General features: G+C 44.5%; 1 protein-coding gene across 5 annotated transcripts; it reads left to right on the top strand.

Annotated features, from left to right (window-relative positions):
* The first annotated feature begins 35 nt into the window (after positions 1–35).
* LOC135841088 (uncharacterized) lies at positions 36–22,865 on the top strand. 5 transcript variants are annotated; one of them, XM_065357891.1, is made up of 15 exons: positions 38–523; positions 8,192–8,274; positions 9,301–9,455; positions 9,735–9,896; positions 10,664–10,819; positions 11,298–11,498; positions 11,617–11,697; positions 12,268–12,519; positions 14,800–16,333; positions 16,455–16,618; positions 16,759–18,384; positions 19,391–19,561; positions 20,594–21,037; positions 21,139–21,277; positions 21,472–22,865. In XM_065357891.1, exons 1-15 carry the CDS (start codon positions 486–488, stop codon positions 21,759–21,761), a joined length of 5,496 nt encoding a protein of 1,831 aa, XP_065213963.1. In that variant the 5' UTR covers positions 38–485; the 3' UTR covers positions 21,762–22,865. The 5 variants fall into 5 exon arrangements, with proteins under 5 accessions (XP_065213995.1, XP_065213986.1, XP_065213963.1 ...); XM_065357898.1 differs by lacking the exon at positions 38–523 and adding an exon at positions 5,986–6,269; XM_065357906.1 differs by lacking the exon at positions 38–523 and adding an exon at positions 6,553–6,909.
* The last annotated feature ends 135 nt before the right edge of the window (positions 22,866–23,000 follow it).

Below are 23,000 nucleotides of genomic sequence, written 5' to 3'. Positions count from 1 at the left end.
GGAAGTGATATTATATTTTAACGGTCAAAGTTCAACTTTATTAAAAGTTTGACGTCGATTGAACAAAGCTTGCCAGTTGTTGTGGTGTCTACTTCGAGTTTGGCGCACCGCGTATTTTTTAACGCTATTTGTACGTACGATAATAGCAATTTGCAATAATTACGATCGTTGCGACGGATGTAGCGTCTTATCAAAAGCAAAAGTTGCTATCAAACAAAATACGAGTTTTGTTGATTTTTGATTCGGCGTCGGCGGCGGCGTCGGCGTAAGATTAATTCGCGGTAGGTAATGATAAGTTAACTGCGATAACGCGTAACGTAGGCAGTGGCAGTCGAATTATTTCGCGATCGTTGATTCGCACCATCGACCATCGACTATACTCGAGTTACCGAAAAAAGTGAAAAGTTTTGTTGTAAAAAATATGTTTTCTGTACGATCTTATCGTACGTGAACTGGGTGTGAGCTGTAGCCAGAATCCGCATTTCATGTACAAGAAACTGACTACGACTAGCACTAGTGCTTCGTAAGTATACGATGATTAGTTTGTAGCTCGTAAGTTGATTACCAATAACCAATAACCAATAATAAGTAATCACTAATCAGTAACCAGTAACCATTGAGGAGTAGATGATACATGTTGCTCGATATTGACGATTAGACAGACACCGACACCGACACCGCACCGCACCGCACCGTATGATCAGTTATGCGAGTTTCGATCGAGAGCATCATTTTGAAAACGAATGCGTAATATGTAATTATATATCTCATATACCGAGTAGATAACACCGACAACTGCGTCCTGGTTTCGAGTTGGACGTATGATCAGTTGATCACTCACACTCGGTGATCGCGATGAGCTGTTTATTCTGCTCTCTGCGCTACGAGCTACGGATGATTCATCCCGATCTAGAATTACATATTTCCGTTTTCGTCGATAGGTAATCAACGTCAGCGCCGAGTGCGGTATCATCGATGGTGGTGATTGTGGTTAGAAAATAGAGGCGGCAAGCTTTTGCAAAGTTTTCGCTTTCACTTTGCTCGGGTCGTGGTCGCGGTCGCGGTCGTCGCTTTCACGCTTCGAGTACGAGTACGAGTATTTCTACAATAGCCGTCGATCAATTTGGAAAATTAGTATGTACCAGAAACTGCTTTCGCTGTATTCGATCGGTCGATCACTATTGCGCACTTTGGCCGAAAGTATCGCGGACAGGGTTCGTTCAATTCCAGTGTCGATCGATCGCATCGCGCTAAATGTAAGTTGGTACTCGTATACGAGCGGAGGCGCATATTTTTTGCTACCGGCGGCCGAGCAAACCATCGATTACAATACTCGAGTGCGAGCGGTTGAATTCGGCATTCCCAAACGAAATACAAATGAAAACTTTCTAGTTCCAACTAAGTAAAGTAATGACCTTTTATTTTTTTGCGAAACCATCGCCCCTGCCAGTTGGTCTAATTTCGATCGCAGACCTGTTTTTTTAATCACATTGGTCATTTTTGGCTACCCGAGCTTTTATGATGAAAAATTGTCAGGGATGGTTTCCCGTTCCCGAATACTTAATTCCTGAGAACGACCACCACGCAGACGCCCGGCCAATTTTTCTATTGTGGGGAGGGGGTGAACCCTCCCGAACTGGTTTTTTGCAGTTTTATCCTCGGGGGTTGATTTTACGTCGAAAATGGCTTTAGTTTTGTGTTCTACGTCAAATTCCCGAACTAGTGATATATCAACTCTCTTTCTACGCCTAAGGGGGGGGGGCGGGCGTTCGGGTAGATACTATGTAGCATGGAAGGTGGGTTCCATCGAGGAACTAACGCGTGAAAAATTTTAGATCCGCACCACCTCCTCTTTTTGGGGAACCCCCCTTTTCTGAAATTTCAACAACACGTCTTCTCTCAGCCCCATTTGCAGAACCGGTTTTGAAAATTTTTCAGTAGGTTATGTACATCTTTAGTAGGTTAGGTATCCGGATCCCCACAAAAATTTTCAGCCCCCTCCCGTCTAATTTACCCCTCAAAATGGTGTAAAATGTGTCTTGGGGAGGGTTGGGGCTACAATGAGAATTTTGGGGGAAATAACTAGGTATTAATGAGTAGAGTGTCGTTTTCTTAAGGTTCTATACTGCCGAGCACGAATATGATTTTTGCTACACTCACCTAGCCCATTCCAGTTTTTACTATTGTTAAAAAAAAGCATCAAATAAGTTGAAAAACGTTATTTTGAGGGGTAAATATGAGAGGAGGGGGTTGAAAATTTTTGTGGCGATCCGGATACCTACTAAGGATATACCTAGCATACTGAAAAATTTTCAAAATCGGTTCAAATGGGGCTGAGAAAAGACTTGTCGTTGAAATTTCAGAAAAGGGGGGTTCCTCAAAAAGGGGAGGTGGTGTGGATCTGAAATTTTTCACGCGGAAGTTTCTCGATGGTACCCACCTTCCATGCTAGTATCAACCCGAACGCTCTCGGGGGCCATTTCATCTCTGAAATGTGCCGATACCTTTTTTGTGTTTTTTGTAAAACCCCTCACATTTGAATGGTTCTAGCCCCACCCTCCCCCCTTAGGGGTAGAAAGACAGTTGATATATCACTAGTTCGGGAATTTGACGTAGAACACAAAACTAAAGCCATTTTCGACGTAAAATCGACCCCCGAGGATAAAACTGCAAAAAACCAGTACGGGAGGGTTCACCTCCCCCCCCCCCCTAGAAAAATTGGCCGGGCGTCTGCGGGGTGGTCGTTCTCAGGAATTAAGTATTCGGGAAACCATCCCTGACAATTTTTCATCATAAAAGCTCGGGTAGCCAAAAATGTTTTTTTTCTTTTCTTATTTGCCTCCGCTAATAGTACAGGGTGCGCAAAAATATTGCGAATCCCGAAGAAAGTTTTTTTTTAATTAAAAATATCCCGACGGTGCCAAGTATTTGCCATAAATGTGCCATGCCACATGTCACATAATAGAGCATATAAATTTCGTTTATCATGCAACATTAATGTAACATGAGCAGAGGCCTTTTTCATTGGCATATCTATGATACATTTATGCATCATGTTAAAATTTCATAAATGGCACATGAAAAACGAAATTTATAGGCTGTATTATGTGACATGTGCCATGGCACTTTCTAAGTACAATTTCATGTTACATAAATTTTATCCCTCCCAAGTGACAAAAATGTTGCATGAAAAACGAAATTTATATGCTCTATTATGTGCCATCAGCTATGGTACATTTCTGGCCTGATCTCATGTCACATAAATTGTGTACTTTCCAGGTGACAAAAATGTTGCATGAAAAACGAAATTTATATGCTCTATTATGTGCCATTAGCTATGGCACATTTCTGATCTGATCTAATGTCACATATGTGGGCATTCAAAGTGCCTAGTGCACCATATTTTTATCACAGAGTATTCATCAAGATATCATACCAAAGTCACATTAATGTCACATTTATGGCACATTTGTTAATTTTAGCAGTATTTATTAATTAACTATTTTTATTAATTATTAATTCAAGTTTTTTCATCATTTATAGCTGTATTACCATTCTTAACATATTTATTTATGAGATACTTTTCTGGAACATGCTTCAATTTTTAATAAATTTTCTGCCGGACAGAGGATTCGAACCTGGGACCTCTGGATTACTGAGCACAGATTAGTGCAGCTAGCCACCCTGTGAATATTTCATATAAGGACAAAAGTGGAATATAATTGTTACTGTCCTCATAATTTGTTACATATACATGCCATTAATGCAACAATTTTCCTTTTCACATAATTTTAAGGGATTTATGGTGATTTTATCATAGGTACTGTTGATATCATTTTCATCATGGCATAAATGAGTGTCCTTTCATGACTTATTGCTGAAATGATATACTTATCACTTTGTTTGGTATATTTTTATGAGCTTTTTTTTAAGCACTTTTATGATACAATATAAAAATTGAAATTATGGGACATAAAAATGTAATTTTATTTGGTTTAAATTTGCTGCAGAGTTGAACAATTTCCTGCAGATTATTTTGATGGCTTACTGATAGCACATAAATGTTTCTTTTGGAAGTGCCATTATAAGCACTTGCTTATGGCACTTTATTGATACCTACAATAAAAAAACAATAAAAGAGGAACATTGATGAAAACTGAAAATTTGATCTTAATGTACCTATGTGTTGAGTATAAAAACTGCACAATTTCCAAAGAGTCATTGTATGGTATGTTGATTAGACATTGAAGTTTTTGTTGCAAGTGCAATTTTATGCACTTGATTCTGGTACTTTTATGATACAGTAAAACAGTGTAAATGATGGTACATAAAAGAGAAACATTCATGAAAGCTGAAAAATGTGGTCTTTGTGTGCTGTAAAACTGAAAAATGCTCATGTGTCATTTTATGGTTTGCTCATGAGACACTAACGTTTCTTCTGCAAGTGCAATGTCATGCACTTGCTTCTGGCACTTTTATGATACAATAAAAGAATGAAAGTTATGAGAGATAAAAGAGAAATGTTGGTAAGAACTGAAAATTTGACCTTAATATGTCATAAAAAATTCACTATTTCCAAAGAGTCATTGTAAGGCATGTTGATTGGACATAAATGTTTTTTTGGCAAGTGCAATTTTATGCACTTGATTCTGGCACTTTTATGATACAATAAAACAGTGAACATGATGGGACATAAAAGAGAAACATTCATGAAAGCTGAAAATGTGGTCTTTGTGTGCTGTAAAACTGAAAAATTTCTTATGTGTCATTTTATGGTTTGCTGATGAGACACTAATGTTTCTTTAATGAGTGCAATTTTATGCACTTGCTTCTGGTATTTTTATGATACAATAGAAGAATGAAAATTATGAGGCATAAAAGTGTGACATCAATAACAACTAAAAATTTGTTCTTTATGTGCATTAAGGCACACAACTTCCTGCAGAACTGTGTTTGTCATACTGCAAGCACTTTCATTTCACTCTGAAATGATATTTTTTCAGAGCCATTACAATTGACATTGTTTTGTAATTTGCTGATATGACATACATGTTACTTTTTTAGAGCAATTTTATATACTGCTGTAAGGTAGCTTTATGTTATCTTATGTGGAGTGCAATTATGGGATAGATCAAAGTCCCTTATATGTGAACATAAACTGTGACATTAATGTGACGTTAAACCACATGATTTGCTGCATGACATGATAATGTCACATTTCTAAACCATTTCAGGTAGTTTTTCATGTGCTATTATTATGGGCCATAATATAGCATTAGATGAAAATCTATAATGACACATTTGTAGGTGGCATTATGAGTACTAAGATGATTGCTCATATTGGTAACAATAAAATGACACAATTCATGCCATGCCATTTTCAAGTCACATTTTGATCCACTAAAAATGGTATTGAAATGTGACCTTTTAAAATCACATTCATGCCACCAGAATATGGTTTGATTTGTTACAATTAAAGCACAATTTTAATGGCATGACATAATTGTAACATTTTTCTGTTACATACCTTGTGCAGTTTTTAGAGCATATTAATGTAGAGTCATGAAATGGCGGAATTATGTCACTTTTATGAGCCTAGAGTGCCATAAAATTTCGTTTTTGGCACCGCCGGGATAGGTTGGCAACGTGAAATAAACGCGTATTATGGTTGGTGGAATGTTATTCATCTGTGTCTAACAACCGCGGATCATGCGCTTTCATTATTACTCGTACTCGTATCATTCGCTGTGATCGACCGAAACATTTAGCAGAAAACTTTTTTAGGGGTTCACGATACGCGTATTTGTGCGCACCCTGTATGTACGTATAGGTCTATGGTCTATGGTAGGTAGTCGATATTACTTTGCGAGCACGCCGTAAGGGTCGAGACGAGACGAGTAGGTGTGTTTGTGTAGGTACTCGTGTAAATAGCGTACGTTACGTATGTACGTATTTCGTAGGTACTCGTGTTTTTGATACTCGTATCATCTTCGGCTCAGGCGCAGTTGCACTGCACGTCTGCGGCGCGGGCGAGCTTTCAGCTGTGTCGTACGACGAGTATCTTCTCATCTGGTCGCAATTCGCATCCGAGTGGCAGTTTGCTTGCGCTTGTCGAAAAATTCGGGTCTCGATTCTGGAATCTCGAGGCGTTGCGTTTGTTAAGTGCTAAAGGACGATGACGCTGACGCTGCGTCGCGTCGTATAGTCTCAGGCTATGGATATCGGATACGGATCCACGGATGAGCAGGAATAGCCTAAATGTCACACAGGTGGGTAGCTAAAGGTATTTGATTTGCGAGTTGCAGTTTCAGCATCAGCAGTTCAGCACGTCCGCGTCACTAGCGTAGCTGGCTGGTAGTCCAAAATTTGCGCGCATACGTTGAAAGGTGATGCGAGACACGACGTGTAACTGATGAAAGTTTTCGAGAAGCCGCGAGTAAGAAAATATCAAGCGATAGACTCGAACTTAACGCTCGACAGTTTCCTTTCACACTCGACGCAGAAATCGTTTCTACATAAGTACTAGGTACTCCGTACTCGTATTACGTATATCAATATCTACCAGCTGCGTGCTGGTGTATTTCTACTTATAAGTTTGGAGCTTTGCATTTCAACTTTCACATTTGGAAATTCGCTAAAAACGTTTTACCGATGCGACGTCCTAAAATGTCGATTTTTTAAAGCGGAAACTAAGGTACCTACGTAAATCACGTCTTCTCCGGTCGATTTACGACTTACGTCAACCGCGCAACTTGCACGAAATTTTGCGAGCAGTGCAGTGCAGGACTGCAGGCTGAAGAAAGAAGAAACAAACAGTCACTTTTTTACAATGTCATACTCGTAAGATGAACGCTGCACGCTGACGTTGTTCGGGATTTCGTAATTGAATTTTCCATCGTTTATCGATAGGTATTGGAATTTTGATATTCATCCAGTTTGGTTTCATCGTATCAGCGAATGCGATAGGCTACCGTTTATGTACGGTCGCGTCGGTTGCGGTGTCGAAAAATTGAAAACCTACGATAGAACCTCGTTAATACGATAAGGGAGCACCCCCTTGTAACGATTCCTCGTACTCGTACTCGTACTCGTACTCGTACATATCTGCATCCTGCATCTACATAACGTTCATTTTTTCTGATCTCTCGAACACGCTACGCGTGCTCTTTTTCCCGCCGGCGCCGCACTGCTTACAAACGTTTTTCTCATTATATTCGTACGAGTATGTATGTAGCTATGTACTCGTACCAGAGATACACCGCATCGCGTAGAGATGAATGTGGCAACTGTGTTTCTATTTTGGTGCAGTTCGCGGTCGCGGTCGCATCGCCAATGTTCGCCTTAGCAGCGTACAGCTTACAGTGTATGTGTATTGTTTACACATGCACATACGCATACTAACCTAGTAAATAGGAAGTACGTACTTGACTCGACTTGTTAGCTCGTTTTACTCGTACGTATATATTGTATATTTCATCATTCATTGGCAGTAGGACTAGGATGCGAGACGCGAGTGCGAGTGCGAGTGCGAACGCGAGAACTGATGTGAGGGACAAAACTACGAATACTCGTACGAACAGTACGTACTACATACAAACACAAAGATATCGTACTCGTATTATTACTTACTTATATGGTAATATGGTAATTGGTAATACGTACGAGTACGAGTACGAGTACGTCTACGTTTCGAATTCCTTTCTGTTTACTATTTGTGTTTATTTTACTTACTAGTATACTCGTACTCGTACCTTTCTCGCATATAGTCGACGTTTACCATACACGAGTGTTCTAGCGTAATAGACTCAGACCCTCGTACGTGTCGTGTATTCGTAATACGTACAGACTCTAGTCAGACGTTCTGTACGTTCACATGTCAATGGAAATTTCATTCAAATTGTAGGCCTAATTGTCTGCGTCTGGTTGAAAATACTCGTACCTAAGTAAATTTTGACGCCGAATGCCGATGTAGGAAATTCAGACGAGTGTCGAGTAGGTACGACTACGAGTATCACAATCACAGAGCAATCGATTTCACTACCGGTGCCCATGCCCCCTGCCCCTATAAAACCCAGCCATTTTGTATGTACTTGGTATCTTTTCATTCAACTCGAGTACGAGTAGAAAAACAACCACCCGCCCGTACTTTTCACTTTTCGTTCGTATTGATTGTTTTCGATTTATTTTACAGAAAAGACGCGGAAAATCCATCGATGGCTGATATCACCGAATCTTCCAGCTCAGACGGCTCGCCAGCATCTATCGCTCCTTCAGGTACGTAGACGTAAAACATACCCACATAGCGTAGGTACTAAACGTACGTAATACACATATGTACATTGTACATGTCTACCAAATTATGTACCTAGACCTACCTCTTCTACCTACACCTCGCCTACACCTGACATTGTATAAATGTATACGCAATTGTATTTTTGCCCAAACTAATTGAGCAAGTATTTTACGTGATCGAGTCATTCAGCGCAGCGTATGCATGGCGTGGCGTGGCGTGGCGTGGCGTGGCGTTGGTAGCCAACAAAATATTATGACTGCGAAGGTAATTTTGTTTTGGCTGGGCTGGGCAGGGCAGAGAAAGAGAGAGGTGCAGCAAATTTGCGTATTAGGATGAGAAAAAAAAGTACATACGAGACGAAGAGAATGTGTCAGTGCCAGTGCCACTAATACTCGAATGGCGGATACGATGGCTAGCGAATGGACGAGTGGAGAATAGACAAAACAAAAAGCTAGTAGGCCCACGTAGACGTACACCATTTACGCGTATACGTGCCATGCGGTGTGGGGTTGGGGTGGGGGAGGGGCGAGGGGCATACCCTCGTACTGTTGTGCAGACTCACGCGGTCGCAGTTATAGCGTTTGCCAAAAAATTTTCTTTATCGCGCGCTCTCTTCAAAATCTGGTTCCTTCGTCGCGTTGCGTTGCGTTGCGTTGTTTGACAGAGCCGAGCCCGACTTACCTACACGTGCGAGTTTGCTTTCAACATTCGAAATGATAATACGAGTAGTCGAATACCCAATAAAAAAAAAAGTCATTAGCATCCGTCGCATCCGGACCGAGTTTACTTTTTCTTACGCATACGCGTACGCGCTCGATCAAAGCACTCAAACGCCACGCCGTGTTTATTTATAGAACATTACCGTAGGTAGATTAGCCATAGCCATAGCCATAGCCGTAGCCCATAGCGCATATTTCGCGTATCGCGTATTGAATCGCGTGTTACTGTTGGGTACGATAGTGGAGGTTTAATTTTTCTTTTTCTTGCGCTATTACGCTGTTGTTTAGGTGGTGACGTGACGCTGGACAAAGATGTCGACAATAAAACGTTGAAACAAAGCTTGTACGACCTCAAGTTGCGCATTTACTACATGGAGCAAAAAAATAAATATCTCGAAGACGACGACGGTGGCGATATTTATCAAAAATATGTCGACTTACAGGTGAGCACTTTTCCTACTCGTAGGTATTACGGTAGCGGTATACCTAATTAAGGTAATTACCTATTCGCCGGCGCGGACTCTGTGTACTACTGTGTACGTAGATGCGAATGCGACTCTACAAGCTCGAATCTCTATACCACTACCTAATTTGTTCTCGTAGAACGAAAAAAAAAAAATGATAATAAAAAAGTCAAAAGAGACTACGCATTGTGCGAGCATTCACAAATATAATGTTGATTGTTTTGTTTTGTTTTGTTTTGTTTTTTGTGGTTGGCGTAGACCGAGTTTGAAAAGTTGAAGAAAGATCTGGACGAAAAAGACGAGCTACTGCTCAAAGCGCAAAAGGTGACGCTGTATTTGCGCGAAGAAAAAGAGAAAACGCTGTACGAATTTCAGGACAAGGAAAAGTTATACGCCGAGAAAATCCAACAGCTCGAAAAGGTACTTACTTACTTACTTACTTACGTACGTACGTACTTATAAAATGGCCTGTGTGTCTGTAGACCTAAGTACGCTCCGAAAAATCCCTCAAGTCAACGAGCATCGCTGCGGCCTTGCGGCCCTGCAGCTGCACACCTAACCAAGCAGTTTTTCTATCGCAAACGCAAACATACCCAAATTGGTCTCAATCGAGTACCCATCATCGCATCGCACCGCACCAATCAAAAAGAGTCTCTGGCTATGGCTTGGGCGATGCGATGTACTGTGTTGGCCCGCTGGGTGACCAATAGATTCCGGCCCCAAGTGCACGCATGCCATCCATCTTTGCATCGTACGAGTACATATAATTATGGAGAAAATGCTTCGCTCGCAATTGAAATTTCGACATTTTGCGTTTGCGTTTTCGTTTTCGTCGCTATTAATAATCGTCATTTCCAAAGTGAAAACTTTTTTTTCTTCGGGTACGAGTACAATGCGAGTAGTACGAGTACAACTACCTCTCTAGTCTATACAATGTATAATTGTACATACCTGTAGGTGCCTACAAACTTGCAACAACGTACATAAATATACATCGCGTTCAACATCGTATATTGTACGAGTACTACATATATAGTATATACGTAGTACGTACACGCAGTACGTACGTACCTAGTCCTATATATGTAGGTAGATGTAGGCGTACGGGTGTTAATATAGCCGATGGGCATTACTCGATACTCGTATTTTGAACGAATCAGCTTCATTGTGCTGTGTCGTTTGCGCAGGAAGTAGAAGAAATGAAGCTAAGTGATCCGAAATTTGGCTTACACAGTACCGCCATGTTCATGTCTGGCGGCGATTCAGTCGATGCGTCTTCGCTTTCCACCACTTTCAGTAAAACCACCTTGTCGCATAAACGAATCGCAGAATTAGAATCTCAGGTACGCGTACCTACTCATTTAGTACTATAACGTAACACATCTCATTATTATACTAATACTTATACTTAGCTCGTATTTACATACATGTATAAGGGTTGCTATTGCTACTACTCGTACATACTGTGGTAATTACTCGTAGTCGTAGTCGTAGTCGTAGTATGGTCGACGAGGCACTTTCGTTATTGCTACTTGTATGCACTGCGTAAGTGCGTAGTGCGTACATCGTACAATGTACAAGTACGGGCACATTACATACGAGTATATCGCCACGTACGTTAGTGTCGTGTCGTGTCGTCTACTCACGTACATCTATGTACATATGTACGATATAAATGTATGTGATGTAGGATACGACTGCCTACGAGTACTTACTACTTAGTAGTAGTTACGAGTAGTATGTACCTATATGTATGTACTTACACTATAGCCAATTCACGTAAAGTATGTAATGTTTGTGTGTGTTTTTTTTTGCTTCTAGTTGAGTCAGCTAAATATGGAATTGGAAAGCGTGAAAGCCAACAACGACCAACTAGAACAAACCGTTTTCAGTCTGCAGAGAAAAATCAATTTGTCCAACAAAGAAATAGCCGAATTGAACAGAGAACTGAGCGCCCTACATAAAGAACGCGAACTGTACATCGACAACTGTACCAAACGCGATGATATATTGCAGAAAATGGCGAGTACCTCTACCTACCTACCTACTTATATACCTTACCTACAATTACATACTCGTACATAGGTACCTTGGTACCTTACGAGTAGGCCTACTTACAACATTTCATTTTCGTTTGTAGGAAAAACAAAAAGTAGAATTGACCGAAAAACTTGCAAAGGTTGAGCAGGAAAATGAAAGCTTGCGGTCAGCGTTAACTTGCGTAAGTTACATAATACATATCATATAATCTACTTGTATTTACCAGTGCACCTACCGGCTACCTACCTACTATACATACATACTGGGTGCCCAGAAATATCGAGTACCCCTAAAAAAGTTTTCTGCTAAATATGTACTTTGGTTGGTCACAGTGAATGATACGAGTACGAGTAATAATGATAGCGCATGATTGGTTGTTGGCCGGCCGGGAGAGATAACATTCCACCAACAATACGCATCTACGAGTATTTCACGTTGCCAACTTACATATACTATTTTTAATGAAAAACTTTCTTAGGGGTACTCGATATTTCTGGACACCCTGTACGTCTACGTACTACGTAGTAATCTACTTGGCTGTGCGAGTGTGCGTAGCGGGTTCCACCGCGCTGATTGGAACAGTAGACACACACCGCATTGTAGGTAGATAGGTAGGGTAGCGAGTACTACGAGTACGAGTACATTTATCAAGTATACGACTCGACTCGAGTATGTCCTACATTGCGAATACGAGTACGAGTACAATTAGCGAATCGGTTCTCATTATTGGTTGGTTGGTTGATTGTAACAGAGTGCCGAACAAAATGGATCGTCGAAAAATGATAAAAGCACCGCCGTCATCGTACAAAGGTTACTAATCGAAAACAAAAAAATCAACGGCAGATTACGCAAAGTCAAAGAAGACTTGTTGCAGTTTTACGAACAGTGCTCAGCTTGCGCGCATTGCGCCAACGAGAAGAAATTAAAGAAGACGCCGACGCTAAATTTACGATCTCCGGCAGCCGCAGGCGCCGGCGGCGGCGGCGGCGGCGGCACTTCAGAGGTAAACGATTAGAAAACTCGCTTCGCTTCACTTCGCTTCTCTTGAAATTTTCACCGCTCGCTTGCGGCTTTTATGCCGAAACACCCCATCACCCACCACCCACCAACCGCTGTTTGCTTCCAAAATCTTGACGCTTTATTGACTCGATTACGTAACGTGACGCGACGCGACGCGACACGATACAACACGTTACGTTATCGTTACTTTAGCTACTTACGTATTACTTATACATATATTACGACGACGCATTTACGCGAACTTGTCGCGTTATCACGCTACTACAACTACATACATATTATTGCTACGCGTACGCACGTACAATCGCTTGTATTATTACTATATATGTATTATCGTCATCATCATCGTCGTCGTCATTATAATTATTATTTTCTATCTAATATTATGTCATCAAACGGAACAACGGACATCCGTAATAAATTATTTAGTCATCAGATTAGCGTATGTGTAGTGTCTTTTTTCGCGCACTCGGGGACGGGTTCACGGTGGGCGGGCGAGGACTGCGAAATTTCAAAAAATATGAGGTTGGTACTACCGCGGCAATGGCAACAATCGGTGAATCGGAGGCTCTAACGTCTAACTACGAGTAGGTTACACTTTTGGTAACTCGGCGCGCGTATCGTTTTGAAGAAAATTCCACCAACAAGCCGAGTAGAACGAGTTTCGGTGAAATTCAAATTACCGCGAGTACACGTAAGCATTCTTCAAAACGATCCGGCCATTTTCACATCCGATTAGCAGTCTACAGTGAGAACTGAGAACTACACTCGGAGTAAACGTGTCCCAGTTCTCCGAGTAGGAGCAGCAAAGTATGGCGAGAGGAGAAAAAATAAATCGCGATCGCGATCGCGATCGCGTCCTGGAACATGTTCGCAGCTGAACGAGCGCAAAAATTTAAAAATTACTCGCATTCCGAAGAAGAACAATGCTCATTCTAGTTCCTACGGTTCCAAATGCGCGAAATTTTAAATTTACTCGTACCTACTACCTACTTACATTTGTACTCGTACTTGGAAAAATTTTCATTTCGAAAGCGAGGAAAAGTAGGAGGGAGTGAGGGAGCCGACGGCAGGAAAGAAACGAAGGAAGGGTGTTACACAATCTCTCCATGTCAAATGTATCTAACTAACTACCTGTACCTACCTATCCCACATATATGTATGTATTGCGGGTAGTTGTAGCAGTAGAGGTAAGTAAAGTACGTAGGTACCTCTACCTGATTCACGGACAATTTCCCGAATCCGACCTACCTTCGTGTACACATGTACAGGGTGTGCAGAAATATCGTGAACCCCTAAAAAAGTTTTCTGCTGAATATTTCGATTGATCTCAGCGAATGATACGAGTAATAATGATAGCGCACGATTGGTCGTTAGACTGAGATGATAACCATACGCGTTTATTTTTAATGAAAAGTTTGCTTCGGGGTTCACGATATTTTTGCGCACCCTGTACGAGTATACTTGTGTAGCGTGTACTGTGCAGGTAGAGGTACACGTACACAATAGGTACAGTACCCTGTTAACACGAGATGACAATACACGTAGGTAGAGGTACCAGTATTTACGGCAAACTGGTTAGGCAACTTATTTCCCATCATTTCTTGAAAATACGAATATTACGTATCTTCGGTACGTATTCACGGCAAACTACATAGGCAATTTATCTTACTCGTACATTACGTTTTTCTGACGACGCGATGAGAATGGTTTTCCATCTGAGTTTGGTAGGCAGTAGGCAGTAGGCAGTTACGGAACTAGGTAGGGACACCATAAAAATACGCGTGCGTGCGTGCGTGCGTGCGTGCGTGCGTGCGTACGTATATATTATGTATACGCTATTTTTGATGGTTCTCGGAACGTGTGCGAAGATCATTTTGAAATCTGTAAATGTTTTGCAGCGTTAGTCGTGGATAAGGAGAAAAATATGAAAAAATAGCAGCGCTACCGGAGGTGTTTATTTGGTCGTCGTGCCGCGCCGTCGATTACATCGCGTTAACATTACCGAAGGCTGCGAGTACCGCCGAATACCGGCCAATCGTGTTTTCGAGTTTCGATAGTTTTTATTCGTTGCGGGTCGCGCGTCGCGTCGTAAAATTTCGACATTCGGATAAATTTATAGCTCGTGCTTGCAGCTTACATGGTAAACACGCCTGATTGATCTAGCGCGCATACCTAACGTAAAACGTAAACGACTAAAAACGTATACCTAATTACCTATCGTGTCTTATGTTTTGTTTTTGTTTTTGTTTTTTCCAAACAGGACGAATACGAAAAAGGCAGCGGCGCTTCGCAGTCGGAAAACGACGGCGGAGAATGTGAAAAGTACGCTAATTTGGGCGAAAACGAATTGACAACGGTACTCGTACAGCGGGACGAGTTGATCAAACAGTTGAAAAACGAACTGAAGAAGCGCACGTTCAATTTACAAGAACTGGTCAACAAAGAGCTGTGGGATAAGAATCGCGAAATCGAGAAATTGAATAAAATGGGCGACAAACGTAAAAAAGAAAACGATCTTTTGCGAAAACAGTTGACGACTGGCGGCGGCGGCGGCGGCGGCGGCACCAGCAACGATAATCGCGCCGTAGCTGGCGGTGGCGGTGGCGGCGGCGGCGGCGCCTCGTCTGGCGGCTACGGTCACGCGATGCGCGAATTGCAGCCGTGCTCGCTGAGAAATTACAAGATGGACGACAAAGAAAACGTATCGTCCATGTCGGACGACGTTAAGCTGCTGAAAGAGCACTTGCGCGGCTGTCTGGACGAGAAGAAAGCGTTGCTGGATAAAATAAACCAGCTGGAGAGCAAAGTGGCCGTCAGCGACGAAGAGCGCGGATGCCAAAGCGCGCTCGTCCACAATTTGCGGCTCGAGTGCGTCAAACGTAAGGACGACTTCGAGGAAGCGGAGAAAGCGCGCCGAGAGGCGTTCAACGCTTGCGCGCTGCTCACCAGCCGTCTGGAAGAGTTGGCCTGCTTCTTGGAATCGCTGCTGGCGCACGACGCGTCCGGCATCAACGCCAAGAAACGACAACTTCTCAAGCAGGCCATCGAGAAGAGCCGCGAAATTTCCAAATCCTTTTCCCGCACCTACTACAACAACACCAACAACAGCTACGCTACGCCGTCCACCACCATGGGCGCCTCCGCGACAGCGGCCTTGAAATTCGGCGATTCGACGGTCGACTCGAGCGTGCCCATATTGCCGGATTGTTCGGAAATCAATTTGAGTTTCAGCGGCGGCGACGACGATTACGACGCTGTCGCGGCCGTCCGCCGTCCGCCGCCGCTGCGTCGCAGCGCCTCTCCCGATTTCGCATCGACCGAAGATTCGGAGGATTTGCGCGTCAACGACGTCGACGTCGACGTGGTCCGAAGATCCATTTCGTTTGTGCATCGTCTGGAGCCGGGCAACGAATTAGTCTTCAGCAACGCCGGCGTCCACAAACTGGCGAACGAAAATGGCAACGACGACGACGACGACGGCGACGACAACGACGGCGACCATTTGTTGGCACCGGCGCCGACATCGGGCTCCGCTTTAACGCCGGCCAATGAAATGCAGAATTCGGTGACCGCGTCTTCGGCCATCGTCAGCCTGGACGAAGCTCCTCCCAAAGTAGGCGACTTCGATTCGGAATCGGAAACGTGGTCCGAACCGGACAGAAACGTTTCGGCTGCCAGAATCGGCTTGACCAATTCCGCGTCCAAAGTCTACTCGAAGCGACAACGTTCGGCGGCAGCGGTGGCGGCCACGCACCGTTCAAACTCCGATTCGGACGCGTCTTCCTACACACCGGGTAGGTACCTACCTAAGTTGTTATTACAACGAATCTTTATTTAGCAGATGAGATAGGATACTCGCGGATATGTATTTCTACCTACTTACTGGTTCTCGTTTCTTTTGTTTTACGTATACAGGCCAGAAATATCCGGACGTCGCCGATATCAGACAGATGCAAAAAAGAATTCATAATTTGGAAAGTATCAACGAATCTTTGCGCCGAGAATTGGAATTTTTACGATCGCCAGCGTCGCAATCAAATTCACACCGTTTATCGACGGCGGCTGATAAAAAAACGGACGTTAGTACGCCCTCTAGTACATATACATATATGTACATATAAATACTCGTACATTTACGATCTAGTTGTACTCGTAATGTTACTTCGAGTTGCCGATGTCGATTGTTTTTATTCATTTATTCGTTTTTTCTATTCCGCAGATGGAAAAGTTGAGCGAAAAAACCAGGCTGCGTAATTTGCTGAACAAGATAAATTTGGAAAACTGCGTGGATACGAAGAAATACCGCGACACGGTCGAGGTGGTGCGTAAAGATCTGCGCGAGCTGTGCAAACATTTGGCGAAAACCAACAAGCTGGACAAATTCGTTTCGCTGAAATTGAAGGAGGTGTGCGAGCATTTCGAACTGTGCGAGCTGTGCTGCTCGCGACTGCACCAGCTGCTGGAGGAGGCCAAGACGCGCAACGACGTGCTGGCCGAGCTGCTCGAAGAGACGCAATGCAAATTCGAGCAGGTGATGGCGGACCTGCGCACCACCAAGCTGGCTTACAACGGCGTCATCTTGGAACACGAGCAGAACATTTTCAAGTACAAGCAATGCGAGCTGACCAACGAGCAGCTCAGGCAGAAGCTGAAGTCGGCCGACGAACTGTGCCGCTCGCTGCAGCAGCAGCAGCAACAACAACAACAGCAGCAGCAAGAGGAGGAGGCGGGCAGAAACAAGGCCGCAGAGCCGCCGATCGACGACGCGCTGGAGAAAGCGTCGAAGCGTATCGCGGAGCTGGAATCGCTGGTGGCGGCCAACGATACGACCAACGCGGAACTGGAGCGGTGCAAGCGCGACCTCGAGCAGCTCGGCGAAGCGAACGAGAAACTGTTGCGCGGCGTCCAGCAGCTGGACGCGTACACGGCGCGAATCGCGGAATACGAAGCGCAGCTGGACAAGTATCGCGAGAATTGCCGGCGACTCGAGTTGGAGCTGTTCGAGAAGGACAGCATGGAGAAGCTGTGCCGCGAGCAGTGCGCCAAGCTGGAGGAGCAGCTACGCGAACAGGACACGGCCCACCGGTCGCTCAAGCTGGCCGGCCAAGAGCTGCGCGAGGCGCGCGCCGAATCGCAGCGTCTCGAGGAGCAGGTGCGCCGGCTGAGCGGCGAGCTGCGGGACGCGGAAAACGCGCGTCTGGATCGCGACCGCCAGCTGGCGGCCGAGCTGCGCGACGAACGGCAGCGGTACGCGGCGTTGCTGCAGCAGCAGCGCGACCGAGCCGAACGAGAGTTGGCCGACAAGGCGGCGGTGGTCGAGCAACTGCGGCAGCTGGTGGACGCGTCCGACCAGCGTACCCGCAAATTCGAGAACGAAATTCAGCTGCTGCGCGCCATGCTGGACACGTGCGAGCTGGAGAAGCGCGACTTCCGCGCCAAGATCGCCGCCCAAGTCGACGAGCACGAAACGCTCAAGAAAGAACACGAGCAAAAGATGAAGCATCTGCTCGGCCAGATAATCGCCTATCGCGCCGAAGAGGAGTCCAGTCTGGCCGCCCATCGCGAGCTCGTCCACCAAATCGAACAAGCCCAAAACAAGAAGCACCTGTGGAAGAAAAGCATTCGAGACTGGAAGGACAAATACGAGCAGTTGAAAATGGAAAAACAACACGTCGAGCACCAACTGCACGCTCGTTGCGACGACCGCCTCGGCAACCCAACGCCGCCGCAGCCGCAGTCGCAGTCGCCGCCGCCCACCACCACCACCACCACTGACCACGGAGACGGGCAACTCGTCCAGTCGGCTGCCTTTGCCAATAACAACGCCGATGTCGCCGATTTCAGAGTAAGTTGTACTCGTACTTACACTCTACCTATACGATACATAGACATACTAATAGGTATTATTAGTACATACTCGTAATTTAAGTATACGAGTACTCGTACGTATGACGATAATCAGTTACCTATTCCTCTATAGTTTGGGCACCATTTCAGCGAATTCGTAACGGTGGTCGCCTGGTCGCGGTCGGGGTTGGGGTCGGGGTCGATGAAAAATACCTACTTGATCAAATTCTGAATTTGCAATACAAATCGATTTTGTTTCGTATCAGTAATTTATCTTCTTAGGTACTCTCATTTTTCAAATGGTACTCGTACCTGGTCTGGCGATCGTTTGTCGAATAGGTGCGGGGTACCTTAGGTACCGGAAACGCGAAATACTCGTTAGTGGGAAACTGGGTATCTGTATGTCGAATGTCGAATGTCGAATGTCGATTGTCGACTAGCGCAATGTACGTACTACGTTGTTACGTTGTGTACTATCGCCAGCTGCGTTCGTGCTCCTCGAGTTGCATTTTTGTGCGTTGAAAATACAAATACTACGCGTATGTACTGGAATACCGTGCTGGCAACGCCAAGTCGTTCGGATGCACACGCGGAAGAATGCGCTCTCTACAGGTACAGTTGTTTACGTCGACGCGACGGTCGATGTCGTTGTTATTGCGGGGTTAGTTTTTTCCCTTTTCCTCCGGTAGTGGTACGCGTATGTACTCGAATACTCGAGAGGTCGACATACTGGTCGTTGGTCGTTGGTCGTACTCGTAGGTCTAGGTGTAGGTAGGCCTACTAGGTAACTAGTTATCGTGACGAAAATGTCGCGGAATATACTCGTATGATTTTGCGATTCGGGGGTCGGTTAAAGTTGAAATCTGCCACCGGGGGCCGCGCCGGTACTCGGATGGCGTTCAAATTTCAAACTCGCGAAATGAAAGGGGAAAAAACAAAATAAGGTAAAAACAACGAGGACGGTAATTGGTACAAATATTGGTGTTGGTTATTTTACTCATCAGCTGATCAAGTTGAACGTGGAACGGGATTGGTTAGCGCGAGAAGCTGAGCTTAGATATCAGGTAGACGTAGCCACGCTTACCACTTCGCACGTAATATTGGAATGGACGAGGTTAGCCAATGAGAAGTTACGATTGCAGCGGGAACTTCACCGACGTGATAAACCACTTTATGTAAGGCTTCGAGTTCGAATTGAAGTACTCGTACATACAAATTACTCTTTACGTATTGGCTTTGTTTGTTTTGTTATGCCGTTTTGCCGTTTTGTCGCAATCGCTGAGCTGTGCTGTGCAACCAGTCAACCAACCTAACCTAACCTAACCTTACCTAACCTAATCGAATCGAATCGAACTGAACTTATCGCGTGACCGATATCTTTTCGACTTACCACTCGCAGTCGCACTCGTGACTCGAGTCAGTACTTGTTGTTGGGATTTCGCAACTTGGCCCAAGTTGACATCATGTCACCTGTACCTGATGAAATATTAAAACATACGTACCGAAAATCGTAACAAGAAGCTGCGTGCTGATGGCGACAGAAAAGGCATCGGTCACATACGGATATCATCGCAGTGTTAGGTTTTAACCTAAAAGCCGAGCTTTTGTATTTGTATTTGTATCCTACCTCCTATAGATGTGGCTGGCGTTGGTGGTGCGGCGCCGCGCCGTTGATTGACTCGGACCGTCGCCGCCGCCAACGCTGCTGCTGCTGCTGCTGCTGCGGCGGCTGCGGCTGCGTTCGCATTGTGTAGTTTAGTGTGCAGTCTAATCTCCGCGTCATTGCATTTTAAATTTAACATTAATACGTAGGTAGGTGGGTAGGTACTTCTTACCTTTGATGTACCGACCGTTAAACTAGTTGAACCAATAGCTTGCGCGTGTACTCGATATGTTTCTAACGAATAACGCAGAACGCAGAACGCAGAACGCATGCTTCTATCGGTATCGAGGTATCGATATCGATACCGATACTACATAAATACGTATTAATACTCGTACCTACTACCTGCTTGTAGCTACCTTTCGTTTGCGTAGAATTGAGTGTGTGTAGGTGTGTACACTTACCTTGCGCTTGCGTTACGTTAGTCAATTAGTCATGTACTCGTACATCTACCTACTCGTCGTACGTAGTCAGTAGAGTATGTATAGGTATGTGTATGTGTATTGTCTAGTGTACTAATTAGGTGTATTTGCGATATTCGTAGGTACATCACCTGGAAACTATCAAATGCCAGCTAGAAAAAAGAGTAAAAGAACTGGAATCGGCCAATCACGAGTTGGAATCGCGGCTACAGCGTTTGCAAAGTTCCAAAATTACGCCGTCCGATTTCGATCTCAGCTCGGAGGAGGAGGACCAACCCCATCAATCGGCCTCTGTTGCGACCATTCGTTTATCGTCGGCCGCCAAATTATTTTCTTCGCTCAATTCGCCCGCAGCGGCGGCGGCGGCGACGGTGGCATACTCGTCGTTTTCTCTTCCATCTAGTCCGAATCGTAGTAAAGGCGCTTCCAGTCCGTTACTATCCAGCTCCGTACCGAGTAGTCCGACTCGTCTGAAAAACGACTATTTCGCCAGCGCCGCTTCGGACATGGATCGTGTATTTGGCTGCCAAAACGACGACTCCTCAGACTCGTACAATACAAATAAGGTTAGTCGAGTATCCTACTACAACTATGTACATATGTACATCTACATACATATTATGTAGCTATTGGTTTTTGACTTATGTTTTTGCGTGTACCTATCCAGAGCACGTGCGTTGCGGTGAGGAAAGTTTCCGGCTCCGGCGGCGAGAATAGCGCCACTTCGCCCGATTTGGGTATCGATAGCGATCACGGAAGAAATTCCACCAGTTTCGAATTCGACAGCGGCAACGGCTGCGAAACTAGTAAGTCCCCAACCTGTTTCGGTAGTCGGTAGTCGGTTAGTTGTTTTAGAGCGCGAGCGGTTGAATTTGAGATGCGAGGTGCGAGGAGCGAAGGGTGAAATGTGAAACGTGATAAATCGCCAAACAGTCGCGCCGTCGTACTGCGCAGTGCGCACAGCTAACAGCTAATCGTTTTCGTCTCGTCTTTGTTGCAGACATACGCTGCGAAATAATCAATTTGGAAGAAGAAAATAAGCGCTTGAAAAGAGAATTGGGCCAAACGAAAAAGGAATTGGAAGAAACGTTGGGCAAACTGACCACGTTGAACAAGAATAAAAAACGCATGGAAAAGGCGATATTCAAACAAATCTTCGAAACCAAGCATATTCTCAAACGAGCCCGAGTAAACCTAGAAGACGGTACCGCTACCGCCACTCCTGCCGCCGTCGCCGGCGACGTCGATGCCGCCGAAAACAATGCCACCGCCACCGCTCGCGTCCTATAAGCGACAAGCGTACCTTACCTACGAGTACGATGCGATGTGCTGATTTTGCCATTTGCTCGTTGCATCGTCGCACCGACTGGTCCGCTCATCATTTGTTATTCGACTACTAGGTATTCATCCACGTACCTAGACGCGTAACGTAGGCGATTTATAAGCATTTACCTAAGTAATAGGTATTAAAAAGGTTTATTCGCCTGGTCATCTTAATTCGCGCACGAGTATAGGCTACAAGCTACAAATTAATCACGACGCGACTTCTCTGGGCGCGGCGCGGCGCGGCGAGCCATCTCGAAAGACTGCAGCAAGCGGTCGAGGCCGTTGACATTCACATTTGATAGCTATCCGTACATATTATATTATGTAGGATGTAGGTACCACATTCGTATTGTGTACTTTGTACCTATCTACCTACCTACTTTGTTACTATTCCTATTCGCGTATTTTGTCTTCTTACGTATTATTGTACCTAGCCTTAGTAATTTGTACCTATGTGTTTGTGTATGTATTTTGCCAAACTTGGTTTGGTTTGCGACAATGGCAATGGCGATGGCGATGGCGTGCGTGTGCGAATAATCACGTGGCTCGCACGTTTTTGCGCTACTGCTACGCAGAAATACGATGAAAATGGAGTTACTCCGTCGAGATGGGTATTCGAACCGGCTGGCCAGGTCGATCCGGATACGACTGGGTCGCCTTCCAGTCGCCTGCATTTCAAAGCTACCTGCGATACTACGCTACTACGACTTACGAGTACCTACTTACCTAGTATCCTTCGAAAACTAACTCGTAGGTAACTACGTAGTGACCGGTGTAAATAGGATTTTCGATAATTTTGCCATTAAATGAGGCCAAGCTCGTAAACGTTACGTAGGTACCTATATTTGATTTTTTAGTAATACAAATATGTAGGTACGGTACTCTCGGCCCAGACGCGAGTCGTTTATAACCACCAGTCTAGTCTACGGTATTCTTGAAGATTCAGTCTCTTCGACGCTTTCGCCATCGACTCGCTATTTTTACGGTCGAGATGTATCTTTACCTACTCGTAAATCTTGTGTTCAGTTGTGTATAAAATTATACTTACTTAATAAAATTTTTTACGTATTCTTCTAGTTCTCTACTCGCACAATACTTTCTTACTCGCTTATTGGGCACCGCGTTCGGACGTTCGGACGTTCGGACGTTCGGACTCGGCGACATCAAAACTCGATTTTTTTGGAAATCGAAAGAAAAATCCCA

Source organism: Planococcus citri, chromosome 1 (assembly GCF_950023065.1).
Source record: "Planococcus citri chromosome 1, ihPlaCitr1.1, whole genome shotgun sequence".
NCBI classification, from domain to species: Eukaryota; Metazoa; Arthropoda; class Insecta; order Hemiptera; family Pseudococcidae; genus Planococcus; species Planococcus citri.
This window is presented reverse-complemented; position numbering and strand designations above follow the sequence as displayed.